A 19,185-nucleotide genomic window follows, 5' to 3' on the forward strand; every position below is an offset into this window, starting at 1 on the left:
CTACGGCTTTTTTCCATTAAGAGTCTTGTGAGTCTAAAACACTAATGCACTTTTTTTTTTTTTAAATAACAGAACTTGATAAAGAAACAAGTGCTTCAAAGCCTCTGTGAGCCTCTGTCCAAGACACCAGTTCTCGTTCCTTCCTGGTATAGTATTTGTTCTTAATTCGTAGTCTTTATACCAATATGCTGATTTTTGCAAGTTGTCATTGCTATCAACACTTAACCTGATTTTGACAGGAAATCGCACATCATCTCTATTTTACTTTGTCCAAATAACAATATTTTTACTGCTCATAAATGAATGAATTCACACTTCCCTCAGATTTTTTACATGTGTTTTAGAATTTAACTGCCTTTGATCATGTAATTGCTTTTAATTTACAGACATAAGCCTTTGAGACAGAAAAAATCTATTAATCAGACGCTGAACCCAAGTATAAAACATGTAGATATTGATATATATACACATAAACTTATGACATTTTACTATTTTTCTATTTGCTGTTTTTCATTCTAGAGGATGCCTCCTTACTGACAGAGGAGCTGATAGATGTATAATGAGTACAGGAAGATCCTTGAGGAGACATGCAACAAAGTAGGAATTTCAGCAGGGATTTTGTCATTAAAATGGGAGCACAGTGTTGCAGTACAAATATCTGAGAGCTCTAAGATATATTATGACTGAAATGTGGCTTCAATGTGTATTACATGTTTTTATCAAAAATAGCTGGTGTTGTTGAAATAAATAAAAAAAAAAAGAAAAAGAGTAGTAGAACAGAAAGTTTATACTTTGTGCCCCTAATGCTTAATATCTTCCAAAGTGTCAATATGCTCCCGTTAAGATATTAAACATCATTTATGCCTACAGAATGGGAATCCAAGCCACTCAATAACTTGGAAGGTCAGTTTCCAAATGTGTCCAGAGCATTTTCTTTAAAGCCCCTATAATTCTCCCTTTCAGAAAAACTTATTCACAGGACTACCAGTGATTTTATCATGTGTGCTCAATGGCTGGGGTTCAACTGTAGCTTAGAGTAGATCCAGCCTGGGTGGCACACTATGGTGCAACTTTGATCTAATCTACAACATAGGTTGGACCCAAAACACAACTAAGTTTGCTTAAAGTATGATTGGGTATACTCATGAAACTGTTGGAAGCCTGTACAATCAAAGCATTTGGAATGCTATTAACTGTCTCAAGTGCAATATCAGTCTATATTCACAGCTGAAATAACTGTATTTAGCAATGAAAGTGCATCTGGTGAAACACCTGTACATCGCATTTTCAGAACTGAAGCCAAAACTCCCCTTTTAGCAAGACCTGTGGGCAGAGAAGAATTGTCTGAGATTCAGCAAAGGCAAATGCAGGGGCCTGCATCTGGGGAGGAATAAACCCAGACACCAGTTTAGGCTGGGGCCAACCTGCTGGAAAGCAGCTCTGTGGAGAAGGACCTGGGAGTCCTAGTGGACACAGGCTGTCCATGAGCCAGCTGTGTGCCCTGGGGGCCAAGAAGGCCCATGGTATCCTGTGGGGCATTAGAAAGAGCATTGCCAGCAGGCCAAGGGAGGTGATCCTGCCCCTCTGCTCAGCCCTGGTGAGGCCACATCTGGAGTTCTGTGTCCAGTTCTGGGCACCTCAGTACAAGAAACACATGGAGCTCCTGGAGTCGGTGTGGAGGGCTGTGAAGATGGTTGAGGGACTGGAGCATCTCTCATATGAGGGAAGACTGAAGGAGTTGGGCCTATTCAGCTTTGAAAAGAGACAACTGAGAGAGGCCCTCATCAGTGCTGGTAAGTATCTGAAGGGAGGGTGCCAAAAGGATGGATCCAGGCTCTTCTCAGTGGTGCCAAGCAGTAGGACAAGAGGCAGAAACTGATGCAAAGGAAGTTCCACCTGAACCTGAAGAACTTCTTTACTGTGTGGGTGACCATGCACTGGAACAGATTGCCCAGAAAGGCTGTGGAGTCTCCACCACTGGAGATACTCAAGAATCATCTGGACACAATCCTCTGCCATGTGCTCTGGGATGACCTGCTTGAGCAGGGAGGTTGGATTAGATGACCCACTGTGGTCCCTTTCAGTCTGACCCATTCTGTGATCCTGTGTTTCGCACCATCAAGGTAAACTAAAATTCTGCTTGATTCTTTCTGATAAATAATCTGAAGCACTGAGGTTGGACTCAGTGTGGAGAATTTCCCATTTTGAGCTGACGACATTCTGACAGTGGGTTCCCCACATGACCTGCAGCATCTGACTCCTGTGGTCTTCACAGTCCTCAGAGGACATTTGCCTGCTGCCATCACTGCTGGCCTGAAAAAGAGTTAGAGGACAGAAGATGGCAGGTATCACATTGCAAAATATACATAAAAACAGGATTGAAACCTTTGAATTTTATTTAGGAAAATTGATGCAAGCTTTCATAATTTCATGTATTAGAAAACCCCTTCTTTTAATTATATAAGCAGAGCTTTGTGACTCCCAATAGCCAACCATTCCTTCCTTTAAACAGAGCTGTCCAGATTCAGAGTTTGAAGCAAGGTCCATTAGACCTGTAATCAGTTTTTATGACAGTCTTTGAGCAAGCAATAGCTTTTGCCATAGCAATAACTCAATTCACAGTTTTCTTCAGGACTGCAAGCTGAGTAACTGGTTGACGTGTGACAGTAGGATTTCTCCCTGTTAAGGAATGGTAAAAATGTATCATTAATCAGCTCTTATTAGACTATTTTTGATCAAAATGCTGTATCCATGCAAAGTGGTTACAAATACCTCAATAATTTTATTATTTTATTTAGAGATCTTTATTGTCTGAACACCAAGCTTATTATAGCAATGTCAATTCAGAGTGCTTTTGCAAGGCTGAAAAGTTGTATAGAAATGTTCCTACATGCAATTATGCACACACATAGGCATACAAATCTCTTTACTAGAGTGTTAAAAAGAGCTAAACATTTTATGAAAACTAGGAAGAGAAACAGGACTATGAATTAAATATAAAAGCCATCTATATTTTTTACCCCTTAAGTTTATCTCTTATTTTAATGCTATTGATATGAAATAAGAAAAACATGATAAAACCAACACAATAATATCTTAAAAATCACATTAATCTACAAGCTCTTCTAATCTTGAGAAGTATAGCATGACTGCTTGTAAGAGATTACTATTTTTAGATATTTGGAATTTGTTTTAGCAGAATAATGGAAAGAAATGACATATTTGAATTTGGCCTTCATAGTAAAAAAAAATTATAACATGAACCATGCAGACATTCTAGAAAAGACAATTAGCAATTTGTCAAGGACAAGTTTCTAAACTCTTAAGGGCTTTTAACCTTACATAGATTTCTGCAGCAACTGAACATTCTGTGTATGCGTCCCCAAAGTTATTGTGTAGTCATATTAAGTAGCACCCATGATCATCACAATTTTTTGCCAGTCTTAGCTTGTTACTACTTGATAACTCTTGTATGCTTGTGAAAAAATGGCCGTGCATCAATCCTCTAGAACATTAACTCTCCCATACTTTTTAACAACACTTTTTTGTCATAAAGCTTTTAATAAAAATAAGGGGAAATGTATCATCCTATAATAATGTAAATGTGAGTTCTGTTCTTCAGAGGCAGGAAGCTTTGGGAGCAAATTATGTTTATGGAGCTAAATGTACTTGCCTCCCATCCCAGTAACTATTTGACGAGTAACTCTCAGTCTAGCAGAGTGCAGGCATTGCTCTGCTCCTTACAGACTTTTTCCAGTGGGAAAATTATGGCTCTGCTTCCCCCTTCAAATTAATGGGGCAAGGAGGTTAGGCAGGATGTTGATCCATACATTATACTTAGGACAGGATCCTGGAATAAACCTCTCAGCTGTTAGAAACTGTCAGAGCTCTGTGGGTCATGGCAGGCCTCGGTGTAACACCTCACATGCTCCAGCTGAAAGCTCAATGCTCACTGGTACTCGGCTGTGGTATCGACCCACTGCTACTTCAGAAGAAAAATCACCACTTTCTGAATTACCAGTGCTCTCCCAACATTTTTCCTTTGGTGATCTCATGTCAGACATAGTCCTGCTTATAAGATCTGCTGAGATCAGAACTTGAATTAGTGTAATAGAACTTCTGTCTTTTGTCTCTTTACATGAGAGGTGCTCTAATTCTTTTAAGGGGCTCCTCATAGGGAACAGTGTTATTCTCCACTCTGCCTCGTTCTTTATCATTGCAATCCTTCCTCCAAGTTTTCCCGGAAAGCATCTAATCCCCTGACCCTTAAGACTTTGCAATCAGAAAGGAGGACTCAAGCATAAGGATTGCAGTTACAAGTTTTTCTGTGCTCTGAGAAATTACAGGCATAGTTGACTTTAATGAAGTTAGGAAAGCAGGCAAATCAATTTAGCCTATAACGCCAATTGTCTGATTCAAACAAAAGAACTTGTCAAACATATTAGAGCAGGCAAATCTGTGAATAGTCCTGAACTGTAATACTGATGTCTCTAAAATCTACATTTTGTGGGTGCCTAAGGTATGCAAGGCTGGCAATTAAGATCGCTTTTTTAATAGGGTTTTAGTAGGTTTCACTGTGGATATATCAGGTAGTATTGGCTACCAATTCATAACAGAGAGGAAGGATTCTATTTATAATTATGAAAAGCATGTTTTCTGACCATTAATAGGGTATATCTTGTTAATTATGATGATATATAAGGTGTTTCACCTATGATGCCATTTAGAAAATTAATGTTTGAGTCACAGAAAGGTTATTGCCCTTCTGGAAGGAATCCATTCATCTCTAAATAGGCCATCCAAATATAGACTAAGAAATACACTATATATAATTACCTAGAAATAGATGGAATAAATAAGATTGATGATAGGTATTACTAAAGCCACACTTTAGTTTCCTACTAGGAAAAAGTAGATCGTAACTGCAAGAAACAATAATATACATGTAAAAATGCAAGAAATAGGTTAAAGTCTTGAGCAGTTATGTGAGGTTCAGCTATTATATATGAGGTGAGAACTTCAGAAATGGTGCACATGAAGGACTTTGTCCTGAGATTCGGTCAGGTATTTCTGAAGACTGCTCCTACAAAGAAGAGAATGAGGACTTCTTGGGGTTTTTTAAACAACTATGTGTCTTGTTTGACAGCATAACTTCATAGCATCTCTATATTTGCCACACAAATGCTTACAGGTAGATAGAATGCATGTGCTGTCTTTGAAGATAAACATGTTAATGAATATTTCCATGTGTGAGTCTTCTTTTGACGTGGGCATATCACTGAAGAGTGATGCTGAGCACAGAGGAGCCCAGGAGCTGTGATGGAGATAGACTTCTCTTTCTAAACATTAAAGGTTTAGTTTTTAAAAGTACAGAATAAAAGCTCAGAATGGCTGTTGGTGAAGCAAGCTCTCAAGCAGAGGAGGAGAAAGAGATTCTTTCAGTTGAAAGCCTGCTGTTTAATCTTAACTCATCTGTGGGATGGACAAAGTGAGCCCCAGATTCATAGCCACTTTCTGCAATGCTGGCTTGGAGGGATTAATCTCAGTAGGTGAGAATACTACAATCCTGACCCCATCCCTGCCAAATGAGTAGGTTTGTCTCACCAAGGTTAACAATGTGTGTTTTGTTACCACATGAAAGGCAGACAGACAACTTTCCAGCACAGCTGACCTGTGTGAGATGGGATGTGCTGGCCATGACCCTGCCTCTCTGGGAGTTCAGGGTCTGCAGACCCTGAAGAATTACTCAGGCTCTATGTAGGATCCCAGAGTGGGTGGGGGGGAAGTCTCAAGTTGTCCCAGCAGCTACACATTCTCCAGCTCAGTTCTGCAGCTTGGTCACCTGCAGCAGGGATGACATGGGACAGAAAACCAGTAGACAACAGATTTTCAGTAGCACATGGACAACTGGGGGACTGGGAGTTCGAGCATCCTAGGAGTGTCTGGGAGTGGCAATAGCTGCTGGCTCCCACTCAGCTCCAAATCCATCTAGGATTGCTATCTCCTGCACCAGACAGATGGATGAGAGGTAAGCCTTGTCTCTGGGAGGCAGGTTCCTCCAACACCAGCTCTTGTAACTGTCCCACTTCCTGATCTGGGACATACTTATCCATATACAGAGGTAAATCAGCTTTGAAAGGCTCTTACCTCCTACACTGAGCAATTCTGTCCCTGGCAACATTGCTCCCAGGTCTTCCTGGACTGTTTCAGAAAACATTGTCCCGTCTGGCCACAAGTTCACAGTTCGTAATTGTAGTGACTTAAATCTGGATTTAACCACAGCAGTGCCCTTAAAAACATTTTCAAAGAGCCCTCCCTGAAGCATGGTGGTCACTGTTATTTTCTCCTGTTTTCTTTCATAAGAGTTATCTGCCTCCCAGCTCCGCAGCGTCAGTTGGCTGAGAAAATTAGACACTCTCCCTTTCCACATGAGTACCAGGAAATCAGTTTCCCTGGCATTGCTGACTGCTTTCTGGGCAGAGTGGGCTCTTGCCAAGCTCACAGTACAGATTAAAACAAAATTTATTTATGATGAGGGAAGTTCGGGATTACCTGGCTTCTGTCTCCAGGCCCCTGGTTGCTTCTCTGTCACAGCAACCCCTTTAACTTTTACATTCTGAATTGCAATGAGCTTTCACGTCTGCTGAGCCCTGATACTCTCAGAGGAGCTCTGAGATATTAGAATATTTTGATGAATTAGAGCCTTTGCTTTTACTTCACCTCTACAAACCTCTGTTCTGGAAGAGCAATATCACCGACGCATTCACACTCTGCAGCACATCTGGCAGAAATGGCCAAACAACTGCTCGAGGTGGGGACAGTTAAGCAGAAAGGGGTGAGGATTTAAGGCACTTAGAATTCCTCCTGTCACACTGAATCCTGTTCATGTGAGATGGAGGGAGGGGTGAATCTGGCCTTGCACTGTGGGCCTGTAGTGCAGGTTGCGCGGGGCTCTAACACAGTCGGGAGCTCCCTTTGGTGGGAAATGCTTTCTTTCTTAAATGATAGCAGATCTTGGGGCCCTACAAAAACAATTCCATCAGTGTTGGCACTGCATACTCTGAATAACTGAGGGACAACACCCCACCAAAGCTTACTGATGTGTCTGTGGGGAAGGCTCTCATCAGCCAGACAGTTCATAACCCATGTGTGAAACCAGCCTGGACCAAGCCAGTCCAATCTCCTGAAACACAAACCTGCAGGCTGGCAAAGGTGACCGTGTCAGGAGCAGGACACATGTCAAGGATCAGTGTGAATATTTTAAGTGCCACTTGAATATTTTAGGAGCCACTTGAACCATAAGACATGGGAACTGTCTCTAAGATAACTTATGTGTACAAGGCTTGGCACAGTCATAAGGGACCAGGAGTGCTGTGCTGGCACAAGCTGTGCACATCCACACACACCAAACCACCTCAGAGTAGGTGATGTTCAATCAGTGTTGCTGGTTGTGGTCACTCATATAACTCACGGTCTAGGTTTTTTTCCTCTGTGTTCCTGATTAGAAAATTCAGGACAGTGGAACCTGCCTAGAAAATTAGTGAGACCATCTGTGCCAGAAAACTTGGTAGTTTATACAAAGTAAATAAAAACACAAGCTGTAACGGTGAGGAAAGTAGAAGAATAAAAAAACTAAACTAATATATTTGCAAAAAGCATGCTTGCCTGAGTCACCTGCACTGTTTCTCCCAGATCCCATGTCCCACTGTAGGGAGCTGGAGTATTTCCATCAGTGAGACAATGCACTTTTCCCTTGAAAGCTGCTGGGTTTAATCTCACCATCAGATGCTGTGATTCATTTCTGCAGTCCCTGTTGTACGTTTCTTAATATCAGACATGAGTGAAATATCTTCAGGACTGTGAGACTGGAGTTAACTATTTTTTCAAAGGAAAAAGGTGCAGAAATATATAGGTAGTCTTCATCACATCTGAAAGAGTCTGTGAAACCAAATCCAGACTCATGTCATGGTATTGAATAAGTAAGCCAGAGGCTCACTAAGTGAGACCTTTGCACCTCTAAAGCAGAGTCAGTTTGGTTCAGTCTCACTTCAGTCTCATCTCAGAGCATCTGTCCCAGCACACAGCTGCCTGGAAGTGGCCACACCTGGTGAGTGACATCCACATCCCCACAGAGGAGAAGGCCTACACCAGCTACAAGGCTGCATGAATTCATCCTCCACAACATGAGTGGATGAAAAGTTTCATGTAATAGTTTAGGGTTTCTCTCCTATGAGACCAGCGCTTGTACGTAGTCTGCTTTAAATGAAGTCATCATGTGCATTGTCTCAAACTATTGCATAGGTCAAGACTTAGTCCTTCTGAGAACTGTGTTCAATGAAGACAAGACGAAGCTCTTTTACTTTTCCCTCTGGTTTCTGAGCCTTTGAAGACTGTTCAAGGTGTATGCTAAAGCTCCTTCCTGCAACAGCTTTCCACTGCGCAGGCTCGAAGGGTTAATGACCTTTCCCAAATCTTCGCTCGCGAAGACTGGCCATTATTATTATAACAGAAGGACAGGTCAGCTCTTGACTCCTGAAGCAAAGGCTTCAAAGTCTCCAAGGTATTGCAAGCTGAACTAAAAATCTGCATGTGGCAGCCCTGAATTATGTGTCATGACACCACTGCTTCCTGATGGCTGTACTGCCTTTTGAATTTTTACCTGTAAATCATCTTCAACACCTTTGAAACACAAGTGTTTGTAATGGTGCCATGAGCTGAAAAAGTTTATTTCATAGTTTAAAGCGATCCTGCCATCTTTAGCTGTTCTTTTGCATCCCTGCATGGTGATAACCCATCTGGGGGTAAGTACTTTCCGTGATTTTGCCTGGTTTGCCATGACCAGTTCCATGGTTGGGAGCCTGATTCTCTTTTCTTGTCATTTTCCACATACAGCATTGCAGCATTTAAAAAAAAAAATCTGTTTTCAGGTAGGTGGATGTTCACACTAGAACTCAGTCAGAATCTGACTCCCCAGCAGAAAGGCTTTGGGTTGAGACCCAAACACAAATTACAGTAAATCTGAGATTTCTGAGCCTGCTGTGTTCTTTTCCCATTTGCACTTTCTTCCCCACTTTTCCTTAGACCTGTTTGCTTCCTTCTTCTACTTCATTCAAAGTCTCCCCTCTGTCTTCACAATTTCAATTAACATTTGATTCTGCAGAACTCAATTCACCCACTCCTCATTTTTCCTGCCAAAACATTGTCATGTGCAGTTTCCTCTTTATGAGGAGCCACCATCTCCATTCTCTGACCACCTGAAACCACTGACTGACCAAAGGTGAGCCACCAGAAGGATAGTGGGTTTGTTTGCACTGTGAGGAAAAATGAAACTGTTCTGTACTGCTGAAAAGCGAATGCAGAACTTGCCTTTCTGCACAGGAAAAGTGGGTAAATTCTCTTTATCTGTGTTTATTCTTGACTTCACAACTGTTTTCCCCTGTTTGCAGGTGTCAGCAACATTTGAGACAGCAGGATTTGCTCTGTATTGCTATAGCCTGGATTTTGATCTGTCTAGTTTGCTTCATAGCTTTCCTTTGTTTTATCCTTGTATGCCTGCCAAATGAAGACTTGATTCAGATGAGAAGTAAAGATGATGAGCTATTTCAAATTAAACTTTGCTGCAAAGATCTGATTTGTAAAAATCCCATTACAACCTCAAGAAGAAACTTGGACCTGCATCTTCAGGCCTGGCTGTGGGCTGTGCTAGTGGATCTGTGGATCAGAGCAACCCAAACAGTTGTAAACTGGTAGTGCTTTTACCCAGTATCATCCACAACTGCCTCCCCATTAATGCTCTCTGCCTGGAAGCACCCTGATGCCTCCTTAATAGGGGTTAGCATTATTTATAGCGATTTACAGGTGTGCTGCTAAAAGATGGAACTGTAAATCACCTCAAATGTTGTTCCATGATGAAGTGCCTCTACATTATTTAAGAAATTGTCCCAATGTGACTGAACGATGCACAATGGAAAAACTTGCCACAGAAACGTGATATTGAGAAGGCCACAATGCTGCATATTTAGTTAAGATTTGTAATTGCAATTTACGTTCTCCTGGCAGTTTTGTACTCCAGGAGTATTTCCAGCTGCAGCAAAGTGGGGTACCTCTAACCAGGGGTTGTCAGCAGGGCAATACAATGACTTGTTATGTGACACTGTTATGCAGCTGGCTTTGCAGAGGTATTTGGCACAAAAAATATCCAGTTGCACGTGCGTGTTTTAGTTACAGCTTACTGCCTAGGGTGTAAGGTAGCAATGTGTTTTTACAGTGTATGAGAGTGATTCTGCCTCAGTAGAAAGAAGATTGAAGTGTGATGAAATGCCAGCCAAAAATGCCTACAGGTACCTCGAAATAAAGAACTACACATGTTCTGAGATGTTAGTTTATCGTATTTGGCCTTAATCTGAGCACAGTGCTTTCCCAGATCAAGGGGAGGCTTGTAATTTTGAAGTGATGGGAAAGGTGGAGCAACGTCGTCTTCCTAGAAATCCTGGACTGAAAATGAACCACATTCATTGTTATAACAGTCCTTTCTCCCATAATTGCAGGTGATTTTCCCTCCTTCAGATGTGCAGGTACCATTATGTGATCAATGGCTTCTGATTTTTCTCTACTCAACCAGGGACTGTTTAAAGGTTGTCATGCCTAAAACATGCACCCAGTTGAAATCTCACTGGGTGAGGTCTGACACAAAACCTAACAGAGCAGCCCAGTCAGCTGCTGATTTCCTCTGGGCAAGAAAACTTGTCTGCAAACACCCATAAGGGCAAAAAAACAGAAGAGATCTGGAAGGGTGAAGGGAGGTTTGGTGTCAGTGCTTCCTTCACAGGGATTCAGGGTTTGGAGGTGCATGAGTCAAAGGGTCTTTTTCTTAAGATGAGAAACAAACAGCCCCAGCAGTGCCCCTGTTGCTTTTTAAGGAGTGACTTTATTTTTTCAATTTAACCTTTTCACTTTTCTCAGTTAAATTTTAACACCAGTCAGAGCTCTCTTGATGTGAAGTCCAAGACCTTCTAAAACCATGGGTAAGGATGTTTAAAATGTTGCAACAGAAATGAGGTGTCTCATTTTTGTGTGGGTAACAGGGCTGTTTGTGTTGATCTTATAAAACCAAAAAAAGTCAGTCCACTGGGATACAGCATTAAATACACTGTCACTCCCCCCCCAAGCCTGGTTTTTCCCTTTTCTCCTTGCTCTCTTCCACTGGTTGCCACTGCTACTGCTGTTTGAGACTGTGACATGTATGAAACGGGACTATTGCAGCACACATAAGCCTTGGATCTTGGACCATGTGTTTTCCTTCACAGAGCACCACTGGCACTAGAAACCTTGTCAGTGATGTGTTTTGCAAAGACAAATAAATAAATAAAGGAGCGAATGAAAATGTCATATACATAAATATGCCACGATAAGTTTAGTCTTTGGATCAAAGTGCTCAAAACGACACAGCTTTGAAACAGAAAGGTAGGAATCAAAATTACACATCCCTGCGTATCAGCTCGGGTGCCAGCTGTTTAACTGAGGCGTACATGCTGTGGCTGATTAAATGAAAACATTTTAACAGCTGTCTAAAGAAGTAAAATCCTCTCCCCATCTTCCCAGGGCTGCCTCGTGCACCATCCCCATGGGCTGCCCGGGAGAGCAGCCACTTGGCTCCATCCTGTACCTGCCCTGTCCCTGCTCATTGGTACCCGTGTGGGGGCCGCTGGGCATACAGGGCTGCTCTGGGATCATCCAAAGGACAAGAAATAAGATCCTTGGCAAGGTCTGAACCTCACTGAGCCCTGGTGCCATTGACTGGCAAACCCATGTGTGGGCAAGAGCCCATGGGCAGCCTGGCTCTAATCCAGGCTATTCAATGAGTTAAAAGTAATGCTGGCTGGGTCAGGGGCACAAAGCGGCTCAGCAGGTTGAGGGAAGAGGCACCAGTTTTCATATCCAGGCCAAACACAGCCCGACCTCCCCAGCAGGGAAGAGGCTTTATTGAAGAGAGAAAGCTTTAGGTAAGTGGTGGGTGGTCTCTGGTGGCTGTATCCCTGCCAGTCCGCAGAACCAGCTGGGAGCCATTCTCCAGCCTGGGGCCAAGCAGCACTGCGTGACTGCTAATTCCCTTCCTCTCTTCCCCTGCCTCCCCGAAGCTGTGTGGGCACAACCAAACGGCCTGTTTGGAGCAGATGATGTCCCCAGCCCATGGCCAAGCATTGCATTGGCTCCAGACAGCACTGTGAAGGCAGAGCCATCCGTGGCCAGGCTGGTGTCCTGTCCTGCTTCATTCCCTGGAGTAGGCACAGCCAGGAGGTGCTGACCTGTGAGGCTAGCCCGGGGTCTGGGAGGGCTGTACTAGGTGGCTTCCCAGGGATCCCATGCCCTCAACTACACTGGGAGGATAGTGACACACTTCTTGTAGTGCAGAAGTTGCCACAAGCCCCAACTGGGGGTTAATGGTGTCCTCAGCAGGACACCACCTGGGCTGTATCAGCTGTCACCACTCTTCAACACCACAACCGTGGGAGGTATTTCCCCAGCCTTCGTGAGCAGACAAGGGATTAACCTGGACAAAGAGATAGGGACCAGATAGATCACAGCTCCACCAGCCCCAGCCCACCACTGACATCCACCTCGGGTCTGCCTGCCAATGGAAGCTGAAAGGAAGAGTGGTTTACATTGCAACCAGGTGAGAAGGTAACAGGCAGCCACCCCAGCCATCACATGGATACTGAGCTGCATCCATTAGCAAGGGGATCCTAGCTGAGCCTCCCCCAGGGAGTGATGCCTCTTCTCTGTGAGGAAGGGCCAGTAGGAACAGTTTGTGGGCATCCTTGCATAATGTATTAAAGTACAAGAAACTTGAGAGAGTTGCTATCAAGCACCAGGCATACACATTCACAGTCATTTTTAAACACGCTGCGTTTTGAGAATGTATTCTTAAAGAATCTGTATTTCTAAAATGAAGGGCAATCAGGAAAGAAATTTTACAACTCAGGATTGTAAAAACTATTTCAAAATGTGATATCTTTTCCCTTTCTTTTTACACAGCATCTGCTGTGTGTAAGAGTGTGTATATGTGTGCACCTGTGGGATGGAGGCTTTTATTATGCTGAGGTTTGCACAAGCCCTCCTCATCACACTTTTCTTTGGCCCGTGGCCCTTCATGCTGCTGCCTGCTGGCTGTTGCCACACTTGTCACTGCCAGAAGGCCCCCAAGAGTCACAATCATGAGCAGGGTGCACACAGGACATGGTTCATTCACTGATGCACATGCACAAGTTCTGCCCACGAAATATAGCAAGAAATGGAACTGCTTTTCACTTTCTTAAAAGCTGCCATCACTACTGCCATAAAATGTTGTCATTGTCAGAACATGATTTTCCATGGCTTCCCCCCCCGAGCTGGCATGGGCAAGCCTATCTTTGACACCATGTTTTTAATGGTTTTATTAAACACAGACAAAGCTATCTCCTTGTAAAATGCCCTCCCAAAAAAATGTATGTACTCAATGTTAAGTTTATCCCACCTACTTTCACAGCTTTCCCTCCAAAGTAATGTGGTGACACAGGCAAGAGAAAAGCTGTGACGGTTCTGAACGAGAAGATGGGTAAGAAAGGACTTTCCACCATGCAGTAAGCCTTTCTCAAATCCAGCAGGCCACACACACCCCAAGAGGACTCCATCCCCAAATGCCACATGCAAAAGCACAAGGCAAACACAGGCCAGCCACGTGCAGGGCAGCAAGTGACATGTCCTGTATGCTCCTGGTGGTAATAACTATGGGCACATCTGCAAGTACAATTCAACATGTCGACCTCAGGCTGTCTGGTGGCTCTCCATGTTTTTGCCCACCCAAGGTGATGGTTTTGCTCATTGTCCTGAGGGCATCAGGGACCAGTACAGTGGTGGTGGCTCTAGGACAGGTCTCATGTTGCATGCAATGACCCTGCAACGTGCAGAAGGTGTATCCAGCTCTTCAGGAGCAGCCCCCTCTCATGTGGGGGCCAGGGCTGTTAAGCACCCACACTGCACTGATGGGGCCCTCCCCGGGCTCACTGCCCAAGAGCTAAGGAGGGTTGGATGTGGCCGGGTGCCTGCTTATACATCACACTCCTGGCAAACGTTCCCACGGGTGTCAGCGTGTCTCTGGGACCGTGCAGGGAGCTAAATACCCGGTTGACACAGGCAAAAGGCCAGTTGGAGCCTCTGCGGGGGGGCGGGGGGGAGGGTTGTGTTGGGCTGCAGTGGGGTTTGAAAGGCTGCTGATACCTGCACCAGTCCCCTTTGCAACAACCCCCTCTGCCCTGGCCCTTGACCTGGACACTCTGGGGGTTCCGAGAGCAAAGAGGCCTTTCTGATGGGTGGTGAATCCCTCCCCGAGTTGCCAGCGCACTCCCCACCGCGGTCCGGGCACCCCTCACCAGAGCCTCGGGGCGGGCGCTGCGGGTCTCCGTGTCTCATCCCTGCGGGGCACCGGCCCCGTCGCACGCCTGTCACCGCCGCCTCCTCCACGTTATTTACATCCGTCTTTAGCAGTCTAATTACCCGCTTTATTGCTTTCGCCCGGGGGAAGCCCGGGGACGGCGGCGCAGTGGAGGACCCTCCCCGCCAGCCCCCGCTCAGCACCGCACCGCCCGGGGGAAGGGGGAGGACACAGAGCTCAGCCGGGCTGCCCCCTCAAACACCTGGTTCTGGCAGGATTTCGGGAGGGGAGGGGCCGAGCAGGGCTCGGGAGGTGGCCGGGACGCCATCCGGGGGGGGAGCCGGGGGGCGCTGCCCCACAGCCCGCCCTCGAGGGGCGGCTCCGGCGTGGCGCACCAGCGGAGGGGAAAAAAAGCGACAGGATAGATGGATTTTCAGATAAGCAGCGGAGGTAATTTATTGGCCTTTATGCTCTTCCGATGGAGTGGGGGAGAGGTGGCGGAATCGTGTCTGCACATCATTAAACGGGTTTACTCCCCCTCAGCCAAAAGAAGTTTCCCCCCCCGGTCCATCAAGGAGGCTCGTCCCGGGCCAGGGCCCGACGCCACGCTGAGGGGCCACCGCGCCAGGGGTGCTGCTCCCACAGCCCCGGGGAGAGCCCCAACCTCTCCCCGCTCATCCAGGTTGTCCGCGGCGCGCTCGCTCTTCCAAACTCATCTAAATTACATCAATAACAGAGCGCACTCTTTAATGAGCTCTCAACTTTAAAGACTTGAAGGATATTAACAAGCCGCTTGACAAATGGTGCTTAGAAGCACATTAAAGACGCTGCTAATGGAGCGCATAATGACGGCTAATTTTCGATCAGATATAAATTAGAGCCCCAACAGTTATTTGCCTTAAGGACTTTATGTAAATGATCCTGTTCTGTATAAACGGGGAGGCGAGCCCAGCCCAGCCCCGCCGCGCCGGAGAGCGGTGCCGCAGCCCGACGGGGCGCACAACCCCCCCCGCCCCACTGCCGCGCAAACAGCGCGGGGCATCCGCGCCCGCACCGCCGCCGCCCTCGTTTCCTGGGGGGAGAGAAGGAGGAGCAGGAGGCCCAAGGCTCGTCCCGCTCTGGGGCTGGTCGCGGGGGGGGAACAGTGCCCAGCGCCCGCGGAGGCCCGGCCGGGCAGCGCTGCCCCCGCGGAGGGCTGGGACAGGGGCAGGGGTGGGGGCCCATCTGCGGAGCCGCATCCCGCACACACGCACAAGCTCCCGGGGCTGTCCCAGCTGCCGCCCGGAGCGCTGCGAGCGCCTCTTTTCTTCCTTCGTTGTTTTGGTTCGGGGGGGTTGTGGGGAGTTTTGGGGCAGGTTGTTTCTTTGGGTTGTTTGGGGGGGGGTTCCTATTTCTTGTTTTTAATTTTTTTTTTTTTTGTCAACAAGTGCCAGCTGGGGGCCCAGCCCCGGGCCAGGGAAGGCGTGACCTACCCAGCGCAGGGGCCGCGGCTACAGACCGCCCACTCCCGGCCTTGCCCGTCCCCCGGGATGCTCCCGCACGGAAGAGCCGTGTCAGCAGGTCAGCAACGCCCCTGTCGTGGGAAGGGGGTCCCGGCTGTCTGGGGGAACCCGCGGATTTTCCTTGGGGATTTTTCGGCTGTGATTCATGTTGTATCCCCTACCTGCCCGCCCCGCTGACTTGCGGGGTCTCCTCCTCTTCCCTCCAAAACCCTCGTTTACCTTTGTGGGCGCGCTGAGCCGCCCCTATGCCGCTATCCCCTCCTGCGCCGCCGGGCTCCCTCCTCCGGGAGGGCTCGGGGGTCTCACCTGCCAAAACAACAATAACAATAAAGGAGGGAGGGAAACGTTGCCCCCTCGTCCTCCCCGGCCCGGTTACCGCGCCGGGACCACAAACCAATCGGGCTGCCCTGAGAATCCGCGGCTGCTGGGATCTGCCCCGAGACAGGATTTGGGAAGCAACAAACGACGACTCGCTCTCACCCTTAGCAGTGCAGGGATCGGGGGCAGGAAGGGGCGCGGGGGTTGCGCGGGCGCGGAGGGCCGTACTCACCCGGGCGGCCCCGGGGCTGCGCCTCCTGCTCTGTGCTCGCCGCCCCGATCCATCGATTTGTTCCTGGAAAAACGCGGCGCATTCTTATAGCAGCTAGGAGCAATTAATATTGCATTAACCCTATTTAAAAAAAAAAAAAAAAAAAAAAAAAAAAAGAAAAAAAAAAAAAAGAAGGAAGGGAAAGGGGAAAACCCGCACCCTGGCAAAGCCATCTATTATTAACGCGAGGGTAATTGGAGACCCGAGACGAGGGTGTGTGCGTGTCGTGGGGCAAGGCAGGCAAACACAGGCGTGACAGTGTGGCGGGAAGGAAGGGGAGCCGAGGGTGGCTAATATTTAATTTCAGGTCTGTGGTTTTCTAATTCGAGATTAAAAGCAGTCACGTCTTTGAAGCCAGACACTTGGTGTAAATGTACAGTTAAAATATTCTATTCCACAGTCCCCAGACAGAGCTCTGCTACTCCCAGGCTTCATTAAATTTTAATTATCATCCCAGACTGGAGCAAGGAAAGAGGGGGAAGACTGTCCACCTAATTGCAATTGATAAAGGCAAAGAAGCCGAGATATTTTTCCTTGCCGTGCACGCACAGCAGTTGTTTTTGTTGTTGTTGTTGTTTTAATGCGGGCGAAGCCCGGCGAGTGCAGCGTGAGCACCTCCACCTATAGATCTGCTGTTTACAAAAGATGCACGTGAAGGAAAGCCGGGAAGTGATGCTATAGATGGGTGTTGGGGGGAGGGGGGGGTGCATTAGCTCTTGGAGAAGCTGGCGAAAGATCAACGGAAGAGGCAGGGACCCTCTCATTAGAGCTCCTCAGCTTATTGTCTCCCAAAACAAAGCCCGCCAGTGCCTCGGTCTTTCCCTGCCCGGGCAGCGGAGGGGCTGCCCTGGCGCCCGCCCCGGTTCTCTCGGATCCCAGGCACCTCTGCACCCCCACATACCACACGACCCCCTGGCTCTTCCATGCCTTTTCGTTTGTTAATAATGTGCAAGCGTGGGACAGGCAGGTACTGGGAGAAGTCGACTAATTGCCTCAGGTTTTTAATTTGGGAAACTAGAGAGCGATCTATCTCTGGGCAGTAAAAGGTAAAATATAAAACCCACCGCGTTTGCTTTCTAAGCAGCTTCCTATTATCACATCGCCACTTAATTTTATTTCCATTCTCTCCAAGTTAAATAGAAAGCCGAGCTCACAGGGGAGCTGCCATGTGCCTACAGACTGGGGATGTCAAGCAGAGAGACTCACTGTGCAAAGTTAATTTCAATTCCCGAGGAGGATTTCACATTCTCGCTCGCTCTGACCCACAGTAATTAGCTGAGATAACTAATGATTACTTACTTATTCCTTGTAATTATCTGGATTTAATAATTCGCTGTGTAATTTATTAATTCGCCCGTAATAGCCTTTAAGTGAATGGCTCATTTAAGAGGGCGAAGCGGTGGTTCAGGGGCTGTTCGCCTCTTGCTGCCTGCGCCTACTGACGCTCTTGGGGGGCTCTTTGCTGCTTTCGGGGGTCCTACTGGCCCCTGCCCCCGCCGGGCTGGCTCACGCCGGCCCCCTGACCCACAGCTTTCCTGCTTCTTTCTGCCCCACCTCCCCTCTTCAGAACGACCCCCGCGGAGGTTGCGCGGTAGCCCAGCCCACGGGGAGGGTGCAGGGTGGGGGGCTCGGCGGGGCGCGCAGGGGTGCGCAGGAGGACAGCGCCACCCCTTTCCCAAAAAAAGCTGGCAGCCCCGGCCGCGGCTGCAGGAGAAGGCAACCCACGCTGCGCGCCCGCGGGAGCCCTGCGGGGGCCCGCGGGGCTGAACCGCAACGCTGCGGTGGCAACGACAGCGACAAGGGCCAGCCGGGGCCGCGGGGAGGGCGGGGGTCGTGTGGATACCGACGGCGACACGGCGCCTGTGCCGGCCGGACCCTGGGACACGAGGCCCTCCTTCCGCGCCCGCGGAGCCGCCGGCACCCTCGGCGTGCCCGGGCGGCTTTGAAGATGCAGCTGGAGCTGGTGGCTGGGCGGAAATATGAATATTTAATAGCGGCTCGTGTATGATCTCCCTCCCCCCCCCTCACCCACCGCCGTCAGTTGTTTTTTTTTGTTTTGTTTTGTTTTTCCCGGCTTTTGTGAGCGCCACGCAGGGAAATTACTCTTTTCTTCCCTTTTTTTTTATTTATTTTTTTTTTTTTATTTTCGCGCGTGGTGCGTGCGTGGCACCTTTGCCTCCCTCTTGGCGCTGGAAGGCAGAGCGGCTCGGGGAGTGGGAGCTCTGCCGGGGCACCCCCACACACCCCGGTCTGCCCCCTCCCCACTCACAATCGCAGCCGCTCACCCGCGGAGCGGAGCTGTCCGTGGTGCTGCCGCTGCACCACCGGCGCTCTCCGGGCCGCCCCCAACCCCGGGCCGCCCCGTTGCGGGGTCCGGGGGCGGCAAACCCCCCCTGCCCGGAGGCGGCGTTGAACTCGGGCAGATGTTGGCGGTGGAAAACAAGAAGCAGCCAAACGCGCTTGCTTTTTTTTTTTTTTTTTTTTTTTTTTGCCAATAAAACGTTAAAATCCTTTTTTCCTTTTTTTTAATGAAAGACAATTTAACAACATTTAAAAATAAATTAGTACATTACTAGGATAAATAAACCTCCTATTAACAGAACAAAACAAAAAAAAACCCCTCAAACAAAACCCAACGAAATCATGTACAGAACTTAAGACTTCAAACAGTCTCGGATAGAACA

The 19,185-nt window shown here is 47.5% G+C and overlaps 1 protein-coding gene across 5 annotated transcripts in view; it reads left to right on the plus strand.

Moving 5' to 3' along the window:
* TTC29 (tetratricopeptide repeat domain 29) overlaps nucleotides 1–760 on the plus strand; it is a 237,561-nt gene extending 236,801 nt beyond the window's left edge. For all 5 annotated transcript variants that reach the window (XM_017820132.1, XM_017820128.1, XM_017820130.1 and 2 more), the window contains 2 exons: nucleotides 73–146; nucleotides 520–760. In XM_017820132.1, coding sequence (XP_017675621.1) covers nucleotides 73–110 — 38 coding nt within the window. In that variant the 3' untranslated portion in view covers nucleotides 111–146; nucleotides 520–760. The remainder of the gene's footprint in view (nucleotides 1–72; nucleotides 147–519) is intronic.
* The last annotated feature ends 18,425 nt before the right edge of the window (nucleotides 761–19,185 follow it).

This window comes from Lepidothrix coronata, unplaced genomic scaffold (genome assembly GCF_001604755.1).
Source record: "Lepidothrix coronata isolate B3197 unplaced genomic scaffold, Lepidothrix_coronata-1.0 Scaffold79, whole genome shotgun sequence".
NCBI classification, from domain to species: Eukaryota; Metazoa; Chordata; class Aves; order Passeriformes; family Pipridae; genus Lepidothrix; species Lepidothrix coronata.